Source organism: Ciconia boyciana, chromosome 7, assembly GCF_034638445.1.
Source record: "Ciconia boyciana chromosome 7, ASM3463844v1, whole genome shotgun sequence".
NCBI classification, from domain to species: Eukaryota; Metazoa; Chordata; class Aves; order Ciconiiformes; family Ciconiidae; genus Ciconia; species Ciconia boyciana.
In genome coordinates, this window is record NC_132940.1 from 54,467,375 (window position 1) to 54,486,734 (window position 19,360).

A 19,360-nucleotide genomic window follows, 5' to 3' on the forward strand; every position below is an offset into this window, starting at 1 on the left:
AGTGTTAAGTAAAAGAAAAGTTAAAAAAAAAACAACCACACAAAAAACCCCCAACAAATAACCCAAATACCACAGGGCTGACCCAAGCTGGTGACCCTGGGGTTCCCATACCAGCTGCAAGATGGGAAGGACATGGAGAAAGAGAAAGCTCCACACTCCATGGGTCGGAGTGGGGGACACCACCTCCATCCTGCTGGCACAGCCCCACATGCCAAACCTTATGCAAACCCATGGAAGCTGAAGAAAGTGAAGGGAAGCGCTGAAGCCATGCTTTTGCCCACCCCATGTTTTACTCCAGCACATCTGCTAGACCCAAATGGAGAGCCACTGTTTCATCACATACGGTCTTTAGGTGACTGTCTTTTTGCAAGGCATTTTACTCATCTGGGATTTAGTGATATTATTGGGGGTTAAATTCCCACCACACCCTCCTAGAGCAGCCAAGACAAATCTCTCCCTTCTGTGTGACATGTCACGCACTGAAGAGGACACAGGTCACTCCATTCTTGCACAAGCTGGATATGTATCATACAAATAATGTCACTAGTAGCATTGGGACCAAAGCCAGAGAAGGAGCAAAGTGATGCTGCGTCCTTACCGTCCACGTTGCTGATTTTGCTGTGCTGGACTGTTGAAATGATACATCAAAGCTGTGAGGTCCTGGGTAGTCTGTGTTGGAAGGGATGGCTGGGGAGGGTGAGAGGGCATCAAAAGTCGAGCTGGGCTGGGCGTAAGGCGAGGGGGCCGTGACGCTGTTCTGCGCATGCTCCGTGTTGTAGGGGCTGGTGGAGGAAGAGCCATTCTGGATCTGCTGGTCCATGCTGTTCAGGAGCCCCAGGTTTGTGTACTGCGGCTAGAGGCAAAGAGATGCACAGGAGCGTTACAGAAGCAACATTAGCACAGGCTGGCCTGCCACGGCATGGCCTTCATGATGGAGGATGCACAGCACTATCTCAGCACCATCGAACATGTGTCACACCAAGAAGAGGGAGATTTGCAAAGTATATACCGCATTTTACATCGGTGATGGCAACAGAAAGAGGCTGCTCACGGCCACACAGTAGATCAACAACTGAGCTGGGAAAAGAGCTTGCACATAACAAGGAGATGATTCTCAGGGCAGCAAGCCATCACAAGGAGACAGGCTCCCTATGTCTAGCAACACCCAGCCTGGAGACCCTTTTGAAGAGACTGCTGTAACCTGATAGAAATCACCAGGTTCATTACAGTGCAACTGGCTCTAGCTTGTACAAGGCTACACCATCTCCGATGGTTTCACGCTCTACACAAAGACTGCTCCTCTTCTTGTGGATCTGATGCTGCTATGCAAGGTGACATTTAGGAACTCTAACTCAGGTAGTAACTGCACTGAAGTGTGACTTACTGGAGAAAAGGTTCATAGCACTTAACCAGGTTGCACTATGCACTCAATTCCCAGTGACCGGTCACAGACACTAGTAGAAAGGAATTAAAGGTCTCATCAAGCAGCATGGTAGCTCACAGCATGGAAGGCTTCCCCACATACTTAAGCAGCAGCAGTTGCACAGTTTGTAGCACTTAAATGAGCAGATATGATTGTTCCCCAGAAGTAGCCTCCAGGTACAAATGACATATGAAATAATTGAAGACATCAAAAATGAAGGCTAGAGAATGGAGTACAGAAAGGCAAAGGTTAGATCAGGGAGAGGTTAGCAGAAGAATCACATGCCTAATGCCCTAAATTTTATGTGCAGCCCTAGTACCCATCTCAAAGATATGAGAGAGGAACAAATTTCAGAGAAAGGTGACAAGAATGAGCAAACTCTTTCAATGCCTTCCTGTAATGCAGCAGTAGATGACAGCTTTTCAGCCTGGAAAAGAGACAATGAGGAGAGAGGTGCAACACAGTATGACAGAGGTGGATAAATTCCTAAACAATATGGAAAAAAAGCAAATAGGAAAGGAGTTTCCATGCTCTATTAAGAGAGTTGTTGGAGGACAAGAAAACATCTTTAGCAGAATTTTGGTTTAAACACACACAGAGTGGTTCTTCACAAAGCCCATAAATAAGCATGGATTTTCTGCCACAAAATGCTGTGGATACTAAAAGCCTACATATGTTCAAAAAGACATTGGACAATTTCTGCTGGAGAAAAATCCATCAAGGCAGCGTATCTGATTTTAAAATTCTGAACCACAAACAGTTGTACTGTGGGGAGAGAGTTACAAAACTACCCCAATCTTTTATTCCTCCAAAGGACCCAGCGTTAGCCATGGAGACAGGGCAGCAGGTAAGCAGCACATGGGGTTCAGCCAGGTACATGTAGTCTCATCCTTGTGTGTGTCCAAAGGGCATTGTTTGTGCCCAGCGTGGGGAGAGCAGCATCCAAAAAGTTTGTAGTACCCGTCCCCAACAGCTCTGTGATCACCCAGGAACACGCAGAGATACGCACAAGTGGTTCTGCAGTTAGCAGCTGACACGGCAGAAGGGACTCAGGCTCTTCCCCTTGTTCAAGGGTCCAAGCACCTCATGCCCCTCCACATCCTACATCTTCAATCCCATCCAGAGCCATCAATCTCATGTATCTCTCAGTACTTCAGCCAGTCTGCTTCAGACTTCGCTCTTCTTTCCAACAGTTACTCCTTTTCTAGAGACAACTCTGTTTCTAGAGACAACTCAGCCAAGTGACAAAGTGTTATCAGCCAAGTGACAAAGGCTCCCCAAGTCAGAGCACCAACAGCAAGACCCATAACAAAAAGCTTTCCTGATACTGGGAATGCCACCAGCCCTAACGAAACTTAAAGCACATCATCACTCTTCCAAGGACCTGAAAGGGAATGGCACAAGCTACCTGCCAAGCTTCCCGGGGACCTTGGACAAGCCATTTAACACCCAGTTTCTCCAGTCATTTCAGCCATGGAGGAAACAGGCTGGTCCCTTTGCAAGGATGAAGTGCCTCCCTACACCCAAACACTTCGTGCTCTCAGCTGTCTTTCCAGAAGAGGAGGAGGTAGAGAAATTTGAGCCACCAAATAGAGCTCTTCCTTAGTTTTCTGTCTCTGCTTCACTGGAAGAGGCTGATATTTTATGGGGTTTTAATTAAAAGCCCAAGGTGAGCCTGGTGCTGTTGGGTCTTCAGCAAGGCACAGCAGACTTTCCAGAGATGGATCAGCTTGCTAATATGAGCTGTGGTGGGAAGGAGAAGGTCTGGTGGGAGATGGCGCAGGGGACTTCATTCTGGGAGCTGGGATGGTCTGCAGAGAGAAGGGAGAGCTGGTTCCCTCCCTTGCTCTGCCAGTGACATGCTGTGTCCTTGGGCAAGCCACCTCGCCTCCCCCTCCACCCTCAGCCTACTTCAGGCAGCAAGGTCTGCAGGGCAAGGATTGCTCCTTGCTATGTAAAAAGCACTCTGCTTAATGGGCCTCCGTTTTGTCTGAGGCCTTCAGGCAGCAGAGTAATAAAAGCAATTACATATTGAGTCCTAATCCTGGGTGAACCAGTGACTCTGTGTTGCCTCAGGTTAGTCATTTGCCCTCCCTGCCTCAGTTTCCCCATCTATAACAGCAGGGATGTTCTAGATGCCCAGCACCCCTGTTAGATGGGCAAGCAAATATCTGCTATTGGACTCAAAGCATGCTCAACAGTTGATGCAGGAGAAAGCGATCCAGACTGGTTGTTCTTCTCCAAAAGGAGATCGCAGCTTTGGCAATGCAGATGACAGTTATGCCTCATCTTCTGCGGGCTATTCAGCCAACCAAGACCTATTTAATGGAATTTTGGTACCTGTTTTCCCTTGAGACTAATTCTGTATTGAAAGAGCCAGAATGCTGGTGTACTGCACCAGGAACAGTCTTTTTCCTGCTCAATAATTTTGTGTTTAAACAAACAAAAAAACCCTCCTTGCTCTCCTGCCCCAGAATACCCTAATAAGACCTGAAGACTTCTCAAACATGTAGAAGTATCAGTTGTTTCATTTCTCATGGAGATTAACATCAGACACACTCCCTAACCAACAGAATGATGAAAAGACGGCTGTGATGAAAACAGTCTCCTAAACCAACTCAGACATACAGACAGCAAAACAATAGTGTTTCAGCTTTCACTTAAAAACTATTCCCTCTAGTCCCAGGCTACTTAAGATGATGGAGAAAGATGGCCAAATGGGCAGTCAGCGTTAACAAGACAGCACAGTCTGGAAACACTGAAGGTGCTGCCTGGAAGTCAATTAAAAAAAAAGTGCCCCATTAAAATTTAAGATATCCTTAAGAGAATCAAAGATCCTTTTCATTCCTTTCAGTCCAGGGACCATCTGTCTAAATGTTACCAGCAGAGCAGCCATTCCACTGCATTTATACACTCGCATGCCACAGCCGCATGCCATGTCCCCATTTGCTCTTTAAATAACTATTAATCTCCTTGCACTTATCCCTGTGCTGACACAAGCAGCTGTTGGACTCCCCTTCTTCCCCTCCCAGCCCCACCAGCCTTTCACCTTCCCTGGCCCCTTGGTCCCCTCCCCAGGCAGGTGCTCCATCCCCGGTGACAAAGCCATCGGCTGGGTTTGCACGCTCGCACACACACACAAGCACTAAACCTCATCTCGCAGCTATGCCCCAAGGCAGGAGGAGAGTTGTTTGCGCTCAAGGGGTCAACATCTGAATTGCTTGCAAGGCTTTCGGAGGAATCAGATAAGGCTTTCGGAGGCACACGCCTTGTGACAACACAACAATTAGAGGGGCAGCAGGCCGGGGGAAGGCGCACGCAGGAATTCACCCGCCGCCGTCACAATAAAACCACTTCGCCCCAGCCACGCTGCGGATGGCGAGAACAAAGAGAGTAAGGGGCTGCGGGCATGTCTGCAAGGCATCGCCCTCCAGGAGGGGTCTGTAGGGTGTGTGTTTGCACACACACAGCCTCTCTTCACCATTCACAGAAAGAAAGACGACAGCATCTAATTCGGAAACTAATTCTTGCCAGGTTGGTAGCCCAGATTTTAGCACATGCTCGTGTTTTGCTGCGGGGTTGTTTTAAACAACTGCAGGGTCTAATCCCACCACCAATGCCCGGCAGAAGGAGAACGCTATTTGGTGGAAAGAAGAGAAATGCATGCAAAGCTGAAAGAATGGATTTTTCAGTGCTTTTGTTCTCTATTTTGTTCCTTCCATCAAGTTTCTGAAACTATTAATATTGCTGAGGCATTACAAAAACCTTCAGGTGAGTTTAACTGCAAATTAGAGCGCTACAATGAGATCTTAGACTATTTTGGAACATAGTTTCAATAACGTATCTTGAACTATCAGTTTAGCTTCCTACATCCCATCAGCTTCACTTTCAGGTTTTCATGCTAACATGCTTCTAGATTAGGAAAGCCACGGTTTCACTGGAGAGGCTGCTGAATTAAAGACCAGACTGAAAACTGCGGAATTGTTTAATCACGGTTCTGCTGTCAGGAGGACGGACTTCCTAAGGAACGCCATGGACAATGTAAGGCAGAAAGCCTCCTGACCCCAGCGGCTCTGGGACACTTGCCACAAGAGGGCAACGCAAATACTCCACCACACATGGCAGAGCTGAGGTGCTGGGGAAGATTCCCCAACCCACCCAATCTGGGGGCTTTCTCACCCTACCCTGCAGCAAGAACCCACCCCCAGTTCTTTGGCCACAGCCTGCTTTTAAGCCCATCATGTTAATTGATAAGATTATGAGAGATCTGCAAAGAGACCCCCAGTATGAAGACACAAGGGAAGTAACACAAGTGAAAAAAATTTCTCAAGGGGACTTCCACGCCAAAAATCCCCTAAAATACACAGCTCCAGCTATTAACTACCCAGTTATCAACCTTTCAGAGAAAGTTTTCAGAGTTTCTCCACTTGAGAAAATAAAGGAAAAGTTACCATTTTCAGGTGTAGAACACCTAGATGCTTCCAACCCATCAAAACTCTTCTCCATATCTCCAAAAGAACATGCATCTATGTTGTGCACACATACCGACAAAATTTTAATTTTCATTGCTGGATCTATGCAGCTAAAGAGCATTGTCCAGCTACTCAAAAAGCTTTGCAAAACACCATCACTGGTGCTTATTCTCCAAAGATATGAGATGATGAAACTAATACAGTAAACTACCATGGCTGTTAGCAATAAGATTTTGCAAGGCACTTTGCTAATGCTGTGCTTTGTCCTTAACTGCACCACAATTAATGCATCAGGGCTAACAGTTGCAGGACTAGTAGGAACCAGCTTACAGCGGTATTTCAGTGCTGGACCAGATGAAGATTCAGATTCCTGTTGGAAAACAGCTCTCAAGGGCAGCAGGATAAATGTTTTCCAGAGTGTTCAATGCCTATCCAAATCAGAAGACAGACACCTCAAATGTATCAAAAAAGATTTAAATCAACCTAGTTTTTCAAACCTTCCCAGCAAAGGATTTTAGTAGGTGGAAATAAAGCACTTAAGCTGAACAGAAGTGCTTCTATCATAATTATTAATCAAGATATTGCTGACTGCAAGACTGCACAGCTTTGCCAATTGCTCAGAAGGCAGTTGATACAATACCCCATGTAGGCGCACTGCTTGTGCCATTACAGAGAAGTGCCAAGAAATAAAGGGCTCCACCCATGCCCCTCAGCTAAGATCAGGGCTGAAGCCGAAAGAGATATCCAACTCACTCATCACAATGAAAGGTGTGATTCGGTTTGCATCTCTAGTCTCTTTTCTTACTAAAAAAAAAAAAGGAGACTGAAAAACTTCTTTATGCGTCAGACTTTCCACCCAGCTCACGTACATCTGGACTGCACTCCTTTCAGGAGGAACATGCTCAGTTTGGACATTGCTCTGGTCCCCTCCAAGCCATGAAGGGAAGATGTGTACAGTCATTTCAACACCAGCTCAGGCCCAGATCCCCGTGGAGAGCCGGGGTGCCGGTGGCAGTTCTCAGCCTCTGCGCTCCCCCCAGCTCCATTTCTAAAGTGGAAACAAATCCCGTAGGTCTATTTTGAAGAGGTTTTTCCCCAGAGCTACTGTGCAGCTAAATACATCAAACACTCGGAAGCCCACAGATAAAATGATAATGTGCACCATATACTCAATGCGAGGAGCGAGGGAGCAAATAACTTCGGTTCAACCAAAGATATCAACAATTACCAAGATAGGTTCCCAGACACTATAGCTCCTAAGCTCTAATTACAATGTGTCATGGCTTTTAACACTATAACAAATCAATCTGCTTTGAGTAACCTTACTGTTGGGCCACTGCTTTTGCCAGAACAAGAGGAGATTATTTCACATCCCAGGTTCCCAGCATGATGGAGTGCATTGGACTAGAAGAGGCCCTGCAGTCAGTAACTCCTGTCCTGGCTATTAGACCTGCTGCAGCATAACCAAACGTTTCACATCTCCGCAGCTCAATCCCACCTGTAAGCAGGGAGCACAAATATTTCTGCATACTGTCTCCTGTATTATTTAGGAGGGGATCTATTTGAGAACTATTGGGCTATGCAATAAGTATGACCACAGCAATTTTAAGAAACTAAATTCAAACATAGTAAAGAAAAAAAATATATTCTCCTTCCAAGGGGGGCAAACCTCCTGTAAAAAAGTGTGTTTATATATACTACAATCTTGGACTATACATATCTAGTCCTGGACAGGTATTTCATGTGAAGTATTAAGATAACCCCAGCAGGTCACCTGGACAGCTTCCAACACCACCTAAACACAGAGTCCTCCATTTCACCCAGCTGGAAAGAAAAAAAAAAAAAAAAAAAAAAAGAAAAAGCACAAGCCTGAAACAAGCCAAAAAACTCAACACACCCAAACACAAGTGAGTTATCAAAATCATGCCACCATGTTCAAAGTTCAGATATGCAAGCTTAAAAAATTGCCTTGCTCTGCCACTTAACACAGCATCCCTTCCCTTCAGCAGCTGCCAATCAGCCCTTTGGCTGTGGCCAGCTTAGGAGACAACAGACTACCTATGCTAAACAGGAGAATTCAGTGCATATCACTATGGTCCTATGCATAACGCTATGGTTTGTATACTGAAAAAAGCTATGGTTTGTATACTGGGGGAAAGAAGGAAAGTCTGCGTGATTTTCACTGGGATTAGCTATTCCAGTCTGCATGTCATGCCACATCTACACCCTTTAGGTTAACACAAGCGGTACAATTTTAAGAGCCATATCCAGTAAGGCTGCAGCCCACGTGCTTCCACTCACAGTTCTGTTGAACTCAGCAGAACTTCTTGTCCAAGTAAGTAAAAGTCTACGTATGCAGGTATTTGTAGGCTTGCAGAATAAGACAAATTTGTGAAAAGCAACATCAGGGCAAGTTTCTGTCCACCCATAAAGGCTGTAAGCTTTGGAGTCATGTTGTTCCCCCCAGCTGTAATTGTTTTCCTTTTTAGCTAAACTTTGAGTTTTGCCCCATGGTTAATTCATTTACTTTAACTCAGCAAGAAGTATTTTTCAGCCAGAAGCAGGGTGCCTTTTAAAACAAGCACAGCCCAAAGCAGGAATGCCTGTAATTCCTGACTCCTACCACCTGCCACAGGTTCATGTAAAAGAGCTTGTCTAATTCGAGGATTATCAGAATGACAGTGCATCCCACTTCACACAAATATTAAGTGTGGACATCGAACTTTGTGTAAGTATTTCTAAAGTATTTTCCAATGCATATAAAAATAATATCACTGACTTGCCTAGAAATGTATTTTAGGCTTTTAATGAAAAAAAAATTCTGAATTGGGCTCTTGAAAAAAAGTTCTCCTTGCATAGAAAACAACTTTGTTTCTGAAAGTCAGACCATTTTATGCAGGCTTTCATTAGAGTATGTAGGCTATGCTTAGTTATTTTGAAAATTCAGTTTAAAACAGGAAAGAGACCAAGATCGACCCCCCTGCACACAGACAGTAATTTCTTTATTCTGAGCTTGTGCACAGCAATTTGACATGTAATTGGAAAACATATAAACAAAAAGAGGAGTAGGAAAAAAAAGAAAATAATATAATATCATTTCTATGAGATGCCAGAAATCATGAGACATCAGAACTCCATGATCTTTAAGCAAATTGATTAATAGCCCAAACACTCAGCTTCCTAAAACCAAAACGGAGGCCAAGAGCTTCCTATGTTCTCCTATTACCAGCTGGACAACACAATGTCAACAAAGATCTGAAGAACCATAAAGTACAAACGATTTGGAAAGGCACCCCTCACGCTCCCAAGAGATGTAAACATAGCTGAAGACAAAGACCTACATCAGGAAAAACAGAAGAAGACTGCAATAATTCAGCAAGGCATTTTTGCCTGATTTCAGAGGCTAAGAAGAGCTGTAGAATCACAGCTTGACAGCATGTCCAGAAATCCTATGTGCTGAGTTTGTACAGCAATGTTGAAAAGTTGGATTAAAAAAAATAATCTTTAAATATAAGAGGAACCAATTAAAATACAAAGGGGGAGGTGGGGAGGAGAAGCAGGGACTGGAGAGGAAAACTCCAATAGTTGATTAAAGCTGCCTTGTTTCTTGAACTCTTTACTGGACAGTAACCATTGATGGTTATCAGTCATTTCAGACATGCAGCATTTTATTGTGTTGAGAGGGCAGCGTTAGGCTGGACAGGATATCTATCTGTCATCCACAGTGAAAGGCTACAGACACTCTAACCACCAAAGTATGGCCATAGGGCACAAGAACAGTGAATAATCAGGGTCAGAATAGCACCAGGAGTTGAAGTCAGCTCCCAAATTCATTGTTATGCTTAATAAAACCAGAATACACCAGCTTTCAGATAGCAAGGTAAAATACTCCAGTTAGGTAGCATTTTAGTTAGAATGAGAAATTCAGATCATCTGCAAGTTAAATAAGTCAAGCAGTTAAACACACACACACAAAAAGAAGAAGAAAAAAAAAAAAAGAAAAAAGCCACACTCACATAAACCCCCCACACCCACTCTTTGAAGCGTGGTGCAAATACAGAATATAAGAATTCATAAGAAGAGTTATAGGAGGGCAAAGGGCAACTTAAAACAAGTTAGAGCAAGCAAAGGAAGAGGGTTACACTGCAGCACAAGAGTCCCTATAGACTAAAAGGAAGATCTACTGGATTTTCTATTGTATTTGGCCATTTCATCTGTCCAAATCAGGCAAGAAAACTCCTGGGTGATGTTCTCAAAAGTCTGAGACACCAAACAGCAGTCCCAAGCAGCACCATCAACTGAGAAGCTTTCAAGATTGAGTGGGGAGTCGAGAGGATTGGCTGACAAATCCCGATTATGCCCCAACTGAAGAGAACAAAAGGAGGCAGGGCTTTTCCTCCCAACATTTTATTTTGTATATTAAAACAGCTCCTGACCTGCACCAAGATGGCATTGCCTGCACCCAAGGATCTGTTGGGGTTCAGTACAGCAGCACGCACAAAGCTGGGAGACCACCCTAAGCACCCTCCCTCTGTGGTGCACAGCAGAAGCACAGCTTCACTCACTGCTGCACCCTACTCTTGAGATGAGTGGCAGTTTTATATGCTGCTTTCCAAAGATGCCAGGCTGTGCATACGCCAAACCCAAAAGCTGGTCTTTGAGAGAGAGGGGGATGTGTGTATACGGACACAATGTGCATGTAAAAGCAGTGCTTATTCCACAGTTACTTCAATCCATCAGCCTTACAACCATTAAGAATATTTTCCCCAATCATTTAAATCATGTTATCACATATTCTGCACACCCAGGATTTCCACGGGGCTCCCTAGTATGGGCCCTCCAATGTCTAACACCACAACCAAATCCACTTTTCAGTACTTCCTTCCCTGTCCAATACTGCTGACTTCAGCAAACGTTAAGACACGTGGTGCCATAGTCATTTAATGCAAGGCACAGCTTCGGAGATCTACATTTGAGGCACTCAACTGGACAGGCTTTTCACTATCCAAACTGAGAAGTCAATAGATTCATTGTTTGGTATGGAATCACTCACATTAGCAGGAAGACAGGAACATTTTCTGCTGAAACAGCGCTTCCATAATTTTAGTGGTTGCTTCTTGCAATAAGCAAGTTAGCTTAGCTAACTGCAAGGCATTTCTAGTCATTTGCCTCCATAGTTACCCTGACTGCATGTGATTTCGGTAGCCAGAGACAGAAAGACAGAAAGGGGTTCCTTCCAGATTTTAGAGTAACAACATACCTACTAATTTCCATCCAATACCACATTTAACTCCCTATCCCTCCAATTTGAACATTCACAGTTCCTTTCAGACATGCACCGCAGTGGACTGACAAAGGCTGGTCTCAACTGTTTTCTCACCTTAATATTCAAGTAGTAATTTCCTGTTCACAAAATATTAGATCACACCTAGCCAGTGCATGTTCTAGTTTCCTTTTTAAGAACTTCTTGCATGCTTATCTGCTGCTGAAAGAGGGCGGAGGGAAATTCACTCATCTACTTAGCTCTAGTCAGTCACCACCAGTGCTCCTCAGGGAGTCAATTCTTATGCTATGGATAAAATGCAGAGTAAACAAACTGCAACAGTGAGAAATCACAGTAAAGGCTTGCAGAGGCTATTGAGGATCTCAGACACACAACTTAAAAAATTTGCAGAATCCAAATTTTACAGAGCAGTCAGAATTTTATTCTTTCCTTTGAGCAACCACACCCCCAAAAAGTATTTTGTGATCCACAACCCAGATGTCATGACGTTACCTAAAAAAAAAAACAAAACCCAAAGCAAAATGATGAAATACTTTAAGTCATTTCCCATGCAGCAGAGAGATCCACTTGCTGACTTGACACTTTTGTTGGCAGCATGCTTGAGTCCTATAAAGCTACAGGCTGAGAGAGCGCATCCACCTATTCCTATTGTTCTGTCCACCTCCGCTCCCGAGGCATTGCACACCAGCCCTGTGCATCGGATCCCTTGTGCAGCTGGACTGCAGCTCTGCAGCACAGGGATTTCAGCCTCAGCAGCACAGCTGAAAAGCCCAGCGCTGCACCTCCTCCCCTCTCCCTGTTCCCAGAAGTCAGCAAGATTCTTTGTATTTACTTCCTAGATGTGGATTAAAATGGAAAGATTCATATCTGCTGAGACACAATCCATCCCTTTCATTCCCAGACACTACCCCACCATAAAATATTTCCCCTTCCCTCCCTAAACTGGGCGTTTCCTCCCACTCTCTTGCCCTTGGTAAAAACATTCATCATCTTACCATCTTGAGGAAGTTGGACTCATCTCAAATTTCACCAGGTCCCCTTGTATACCACTTCCCAAAGTCCTTGGGGGGAAGTTTAATCCGGATCCAAACTCTGGAATCAATCCCAAGAGGCTGCTGGGCTCCAATCAATGCATTAATTTTCAAGCATGCTCAGCCTTGCCACTTGGGTCCACTTCCAAACAGAGCGGAAGACTGAGCACAAGCCCAGAAATACATCACACCTCAAGCCATCTATTCTAGCTACTAACACACACATCCTGGTTAAAACACTGCTCCTGTAGTTGTACCATTAAGACTCCAGGTGAAACAGCAGCGGCAGGGGATTTGCAAAAATACCAGATATCATTGAGTGTTCTTGGATCAACTCCCAAATCACTCAAACCTCATACAAATTTTAAAAGACCCAAACCACACATATCCCACGTTTTTGTTGCTTGCTTGTGCATGGAGGTCATAACAATGGTCAGTAATTTCAAACAAAATCATCAAGTTTAGATTCAAGTTCATAAAGAGGATTCAAGTTTACTTTGCCAATGCCAAGGAACTAAAGCTTTCACATGTCTTATCCGAGACTTCCTGAACAGTCATTTCTTACTGATTTTGCTCCTTATATTAAAAACTTTACAGAAATAAAACCCCAATTGTCTTAAGTCTCATGCTGCTCCATTTGCTCCTTACATAAGGTAATTGCAAGCAGCTAAGCTAAACCTGGAAAGCCTCTCATAGGCTCCTTCTTAGAAGAGCATTGGGACTCTCCCCCAGGAGCCAGTCTGTTTGTAAGAAATAGGTTCACCCCTACGTTTCACTGCACTTCCTTCTCAGTAGCTCGCAGCCAAATCACAACCTCCAAACTCTGTCTGTCCTGGGCTGCTCTACAAAGGCTTTATCCCATGGTTTGCCCCAACTGGAAAGCAGCTCTCTAATCCTTCCAACAGTTACAGCATCTTCTCTCAGCACAGCAAAGCTCTGATGGGAAGCTCCTTTTGGGAGACTAAAGACTGGAAGATCTCTCAAAAATCATTTAATACTATAACTGAAGGAACCAAAACAAAACAGGATTTTTTGAAGAACGGCAAGTTTATTCACTTGGAGAGACCTACCCAAATGCCTAACCATGGCTGACCTCACGTATTACTGTAAGATCATGACCTTGGTTAGTTGTCAAGGGACTGCAAGACGATCATGGCACTGAGACAGCAGAGAATCTAAAAAACGCATGCAAGTGAAAAAAAAGTTGAACCTCAGCACTCTTGGAAAGAAATTATTTTCCTCTTAATTCCACTTGATACCAAAAGAGACTTGACACTAATCCAGGCCAAGTGGCACAAATAAAGAGCTTGAGCTCACTTCTCTGCTGGAGAGGATGGAATAGAGCGTTGCTGTTGGTATATGAGAAGCTCCTCTCCTTTCTGATGATTTATGCAACCTCGCTTTAAAAGAGTTGCATTCATTTTATTGCCTACTCTGCACATTCTGAAGAAGCGTTGGAGGCAGTGCCAGCAGAGTAACAGGGCTTAACAGTGTCTAGCACAAATCCATCGGTGCAAGAGCTCCTTTCTGAAGCGTTTCCAGTTTTTTTTTTTTTCCAGTGGGAACATTTTGTAAATAGAATTTAAAGTTTGCCTTGAGCCAGGCAACACCCGCTTTTATTCAGTCCTTCACGATAATGAAATAAGCAGTTTCTCCACTAGTTATAGCCAATGTCTTCCAGAGGAAAGCAAGCACAAAGCACATAGTTTACACCCTCTCACATCCCACATCCACAGCTTTCCTGCTGCAGATACCATATCTTCCTCACGGAACTAGTGAAGCTTCTGTCTCACAGAAAAGAGCTGCAATTGGAAATAAAGCGTTCCACTAGGCATAACTTGGCAGACACAACCCAAAAGGTTGCTGCCAGATGGGTTGAAACATACACAAGGCAGACAAAGCTTCCTTCTGTTGTTTCTCTATGCTCAGGGACAAGGAGAAAAGAAAAGCAATTTCACTTGACTTAAAACCGTTACTTCGTTATTAAAAAAGACATGGTAAAAAGAAAAAAAACCCAGCTCCTGAGGGAGCTAGGCAATAACATAACTGGGCTTGTGTCAGAAGAAATCAGACAATACGGGTGTTGGTGACATTGTGGAAGATTCAAGCCATCAGACTGGTAAAAATAACCAGTCAAAACAGCTGTTCTTGTATTCCCCAAGGAGTAATCCTGAACAGAAAGTATATGGATAATTTTGTCCTGTCTCAACTGAGGCCAACTTACAGCAAACAGAAATGGGTCATCAGTTACAACCACTGGTTCAAGATGTAAAACGTCCTCACGGCACTGCAATGGCAGCTCTTTTCTATCTCTCACAGTGAAAACCTTTTCATTCTAGAAAATATCTAGTACTAGTTTCTTGCCAAATGAGGCAAGCTAACAATTTGCCAGCAACTGAGAAGATCCCCTGTCCCTAATTCCAGGCTTCTATTAACCCTCATTTTGAGCACAGAAAACCGTAAAATGGAGATGCAATTTCCAATCTGATGTTCAGTGTAATTGTATTACTGTGCAAACCACAAAACATGTGTGTTACTGTGCAATAATGACACTTTATACACAGCCAAACTACCCTGATTTCTGCAGAAGTATTGCACGCCACACACTGAGAAGTTAAACCTCTGCAGACGGACAGAACGTCATCAAGTTTCATTTTTGTCTATTAAAGGACACACTCATTCATTCTTTCCACCCACATGCAGGTTAAAATCACTTGTTTCTGGGCTACACCCACAGCCTTAGACTGGTGAGGTCCAGTCCTTCCATCTAAAGCAAGGAAAGGATTTCTCCAGGTAACACCTCTGATTCACTGCTCAACATGGGGTCACATTACCTCTACTATCAAGATTGATATCACTATCACCAAGCTTTTCAGTACCCCATTATGAAACAGCAGAAGACCATCCATTGCATGACAAACCTGCTCCAATAACAAGTGGTTGGACCCTTGTTGGAAACACACTCAACTCTTGCCCTTCCCTGTGTTTCTCCCCCAGAGTGGTCCTCTTGTTTCAGCTGGGAGGGAGATGGGAGCACATGGCAAGCGGCAGGTCTCAGCTTCCCACTGCCCATCTCTCTAGACTACTTCAGTGTCTTCATTGGCAGACCCAAACAGAGCAGTAGCATCCACTTGGTCTCTCCAAACAAAAGATACAGACATATACAAGTCTACCTTAGTTTTTCTATCTCAGGGTAAATCTTCACAACTGGATTGCAGTTTTAAAACCTCTCAGAGGACAAGGTACCTGGTTATACAGGGCCTCTACATCCTTGCAGAAGACCTTTGCAGCCCAAGAATAAGACACATGCCTCACAAGCCTGCACAGATAATGTCACATGACAAAAACTTTAGTCCCTTAAATGCAATTACAGCAAAAATGAAGGATGGATACACAAGAAGTGTAGCTGGAATTGCAGCTGGACACTGTCAAGGAACACGACCCCCAATGCATCTCCTTATTTCTTGCTCCTAATAAGAGCCTGTGCCCAAATGTGTGGGGCGTTGATACCACTTCAATAAACAGAGGCCACTGAAAGGCATGGCACTTGTACCCGAACCCTGCACAGCTCAGGGAGAGGTTTCCTCCCAGGGACTGGGAGTTGTCTGCCTACTCGGAGCCAGCAGAACCCAGAGACATAGTCACAAATCGGAGGAGGAAGGACCAGGAGAGAGGGTCAGGTTTAGCCAAAACCTTCCTTGAGAAACTCATTAGGCTTCATATAGCATCTAAGTGCTTTCATCTTGGGGTAGGATGAGATGTGGGGTGCAGAGGGTACTGCACAGATGAGCCTTTTTCCCTGGTACCTCCAGACTGGAGGAAGGCAGCAGGTGGGCTGCACTCCTGGGCAATGACCAGGCAGTGTCCCTCAGAGACTGCTTCATTCACTCTGGGTTTGCCCACAGGCCACAGAGAAGGGGCAGCAGGAAGGGAAGAGCCTTTGCCGAATGCAGTTGGAGTGACCACTGCCATGTGGCAAAACCAGCCAAGGAAAGCAGCACGAGAGGGGCCATGGCTTTGTCCTCTTTGGTTGTTCACAGCCAAATCCAGGCTGACAACAAGGATAATAAACCCCAATCACACTTTTACTGCACACCAATGAAGCTGATGCTCAAAAATGAGCTACGGCTCAATTCCCAGATTCCTTAAAGTAATGTTTGCTGAACCAATGTCCCAGATAGGTGCAAGAAATGTTCCTCTCACTAAGGAGCTCTAGCTCCCTCAGGACATCCTTCCAGACCACCCCAGAGACCCACATGTCTGCTCCTGCAAAGAGGAAGGACTCGCATCCAGGGCACTACAGCTCAAACACGTGCATCTGAGTTATTATTTAAAAAGCCAAGAGGGAAAAGAAAAACAAAACCAAAAATGCACCCTTCTGAACAGGCTATCCTAACCCTCAAAGATATTTGCAGCAATCTGTATACAGTTTTTCTTAATTTCCAGTGTAAAGGAATGCTGCCAAAAAGCCATAAAGCAGAGCACAAGATGTTTTAGTATAAAACTAGTTTCCCCCCACTCCCCTCCCAAAACTAAGATAAAAATCTTAACGGAAAGAGATTCTTTAATTCGTCTCTCCCCCACAAAGAGCAGGAAGATCTTTGGGAAGGCTGAAGAATATAATCAAAAGTCACGGCACGTATTTCTTATCAGTGTTTGAACAAGATGTGTTTATTCTTTTGGCAATGCTTTAATTTGATTCTAGCAAACACTCCAGACTGCATCATCATCTCAGCCAAACTGCAGGAGAATCCAGAGTCCCCAAAGGGAATCTCTATCGCTCTCATCCTCCCCTCCCAGCAGCCAGGAGACTTGGACAAGACTGGACAAACTTGCAGATACCCTCTCCACACCCAGTTTTGTGCATGCTGCCCTGCAAACAATTATGCACAGCACCTACAATTCCAGATGTGGAGATGAGGTAGGAAGACAATGAGATACAAAGGGGTCCTGTTCATCAGCACCTCATCACCCCATTATAAACGCCCGAACGTCTGTCTCCTTTTCCCATCTCCTACACATAAACACACAGGAATAGATCTCCAGGGTCATCAAGTCCAGTGCTCTGCCAACAAAGAACTTAATCGTTCTTATAGTCAACCCAGATCAAATGCTGGGTTAGATTAAGCTGGAAGAGTGGTTGGGGCAGGTTCCTTTCAGGGCTGTGATTCATTTCAACACCTTCTCCCCTCTCTCAGCTTCTCAACCAGATTTTGCCCATTTGGGAGGAACTCCTCATCTCACCGCGGCATTCAGCACCGTGCTTGCGGGCATGGGTGCTGTAGGGCCATGGGCAATGGTGCCAGCTCGCTGCCCTGACCACGCAGCCTGCGCTGGGGCTTGCGCAAGGGCCAGTTCCCAGGCTGTGGGATGGAGCGCGCCGCACCACTGGCGGGTGCAGAGGGCAGAGCTCAGCATCTGCAAGCAGGCAGCAAGCATCTTGGGGGGCCTGGGCAAAGCACCCCAAGAAGTGGACTTCGGGTGGCAGAGGACTCCCCACTCTCCATTTTAAAATTTTATTTCAATGGGAAAAAAAAAACCTGACTTCCCCCCTTTTGTCTGTTTTTAAACCCAAACTATAGTCTATACTAAGTTTTTCATGAGTTGGTATGGCCGCCTTCTGCGCAATCCAGCCACATCTCTAAAATCTGAACTCCAGCAAGCACCAATTGCAACAAATTGCTAGTTCTATTTCCACACTGAGAGCCTTTTTTCCCCCCCTCCTCTCTTTTTTAAGGAAACCATGCCAAAGCCCACATCTTGTTTTCAAGCTTAGGATGGGCGAGGTTCATCATCACCAATATATTTTAATTGAGCCTTAACAAGTCTCCATCTCTTGAGACAAGTCGTTAGAAAGTCTGCTCTTTCTCAGAAGTAAAGCCAAGTCAATGCTAATCGGGTTTTCTTTCCCCAGCGTACAATGCTTCGCCGGATGAACAAAGCGAGTGCACCGTGTTCAAATCCAAGAAGGGGAAAAGGCAGGGGGGGAAAATCAGAGCTAAAGCCTTTTAAAAAACCCTCCCCTGACAGCAACAGTGATGAGCAGCATTTAAGCGGAGCGAGAACGCTCCTGAGCACATCACTTCTGACAGATGAGCCCAGCAAGTCAACCATAGGGACTCCACAGCCCCACTGCTGCTATTCAGTGAAAGTTGATCAGATAGCAGCAGACAAATAACGCCAAGCAAACACTCCAAGAAGTGCTCTCTCCACATTTAAGAGTTTATAATTAACCTAGGAAAAAAAAAGTCACCAATTCGGGTCTTCTGCATGGCGGCGGCAGCAGCTAGGAACCAAGCACACGCTGGGTGTTCGCAGTCCCTGCAGAAGGGGGGACGGGGAAAGCACACTGGTTTCAGTTTACCCCTTGCTTCCCTGAGTCACAAACCTGCCATCCCAGGTGTGCAAGCCTCAAGTGTACTTTTAACAGGCTTTTCCTTGCCAACTATCGCATCGAGAGCTGCGCTCTCGGCCTTGCAATTCCTATTTTGTTTTCTTTTCCAAAGGGCTGAGCTTCTGTCTGCTTCAGGTCTCGTACCCCATGCCCTCTACTTAAAACATTTTCACCAGGAATACACACACGTGTGCACACTCACACACACACAGAGGAGCTTTTTCTGCATTGCCATTCTGACGAGTGTCAACACAGCTGCTGTCTCCGCTGGAATGTAAACCAATATTGTCTTTAGATCTCCCTCAACCCCAGGTAACTTCCTCAGAGATTTGCACAGCATGTGGCAATTCTCTCCACTTCCACCTTACAAAGCATCAACCAGTTGGTTAAAAGCAATTAAATAAAAAAAAAAGGAAAAAATTCAAAGCTGCATCTGAAGTTTGCATTCCACTCGCGCCCATGCAGTGCAAAGGGCTGTAGAAAGCAAAATGCATCCATTGTATGCACATCCATCCTCATATAATATGTTTAGACTAACACCCTGTATAAAATATCTTGCTGCTGCTGCAAGTCACAAGGCAAGGTATTAACAGCACTGAGTAAAAGAGTTATTGGTGTGGACGCTAATGCAACATTTGCAGCAGAGAATCTTTGTTTGCATATTATTGTACTTAAAAAGGTAACCTAAGAAGGGGTTTGTAATGCATTTTTTTGTTATTTCCTAAATAACACCCACTTTTAACAACAAGCAGCAAT

The 19,360-nt window shown here is 44.7% G+C and overlaps 1 protein-coding gene across 1 annotated transcript in view; it reads right to left on the minus strand.

Annotated features, from left to right (window-relative positions):
* The window catches only part of TP63 (tumor protein p63), a 107,600-nt gene that overhangs the window by 50,353 nt on the left and 37,887 nt on the right, over positions 1-19,360 (minus strand). Inside the window, exon 4 of the mRNA XM_072867109.1 lies at positions 599-853. Within this exon, the coding sequence (XP_072723210.1) occupies positions 599-853 (255 nt within the window). The remainder of the gene's footprint in view (positions 1-598; positions 854-19,360) is intronic.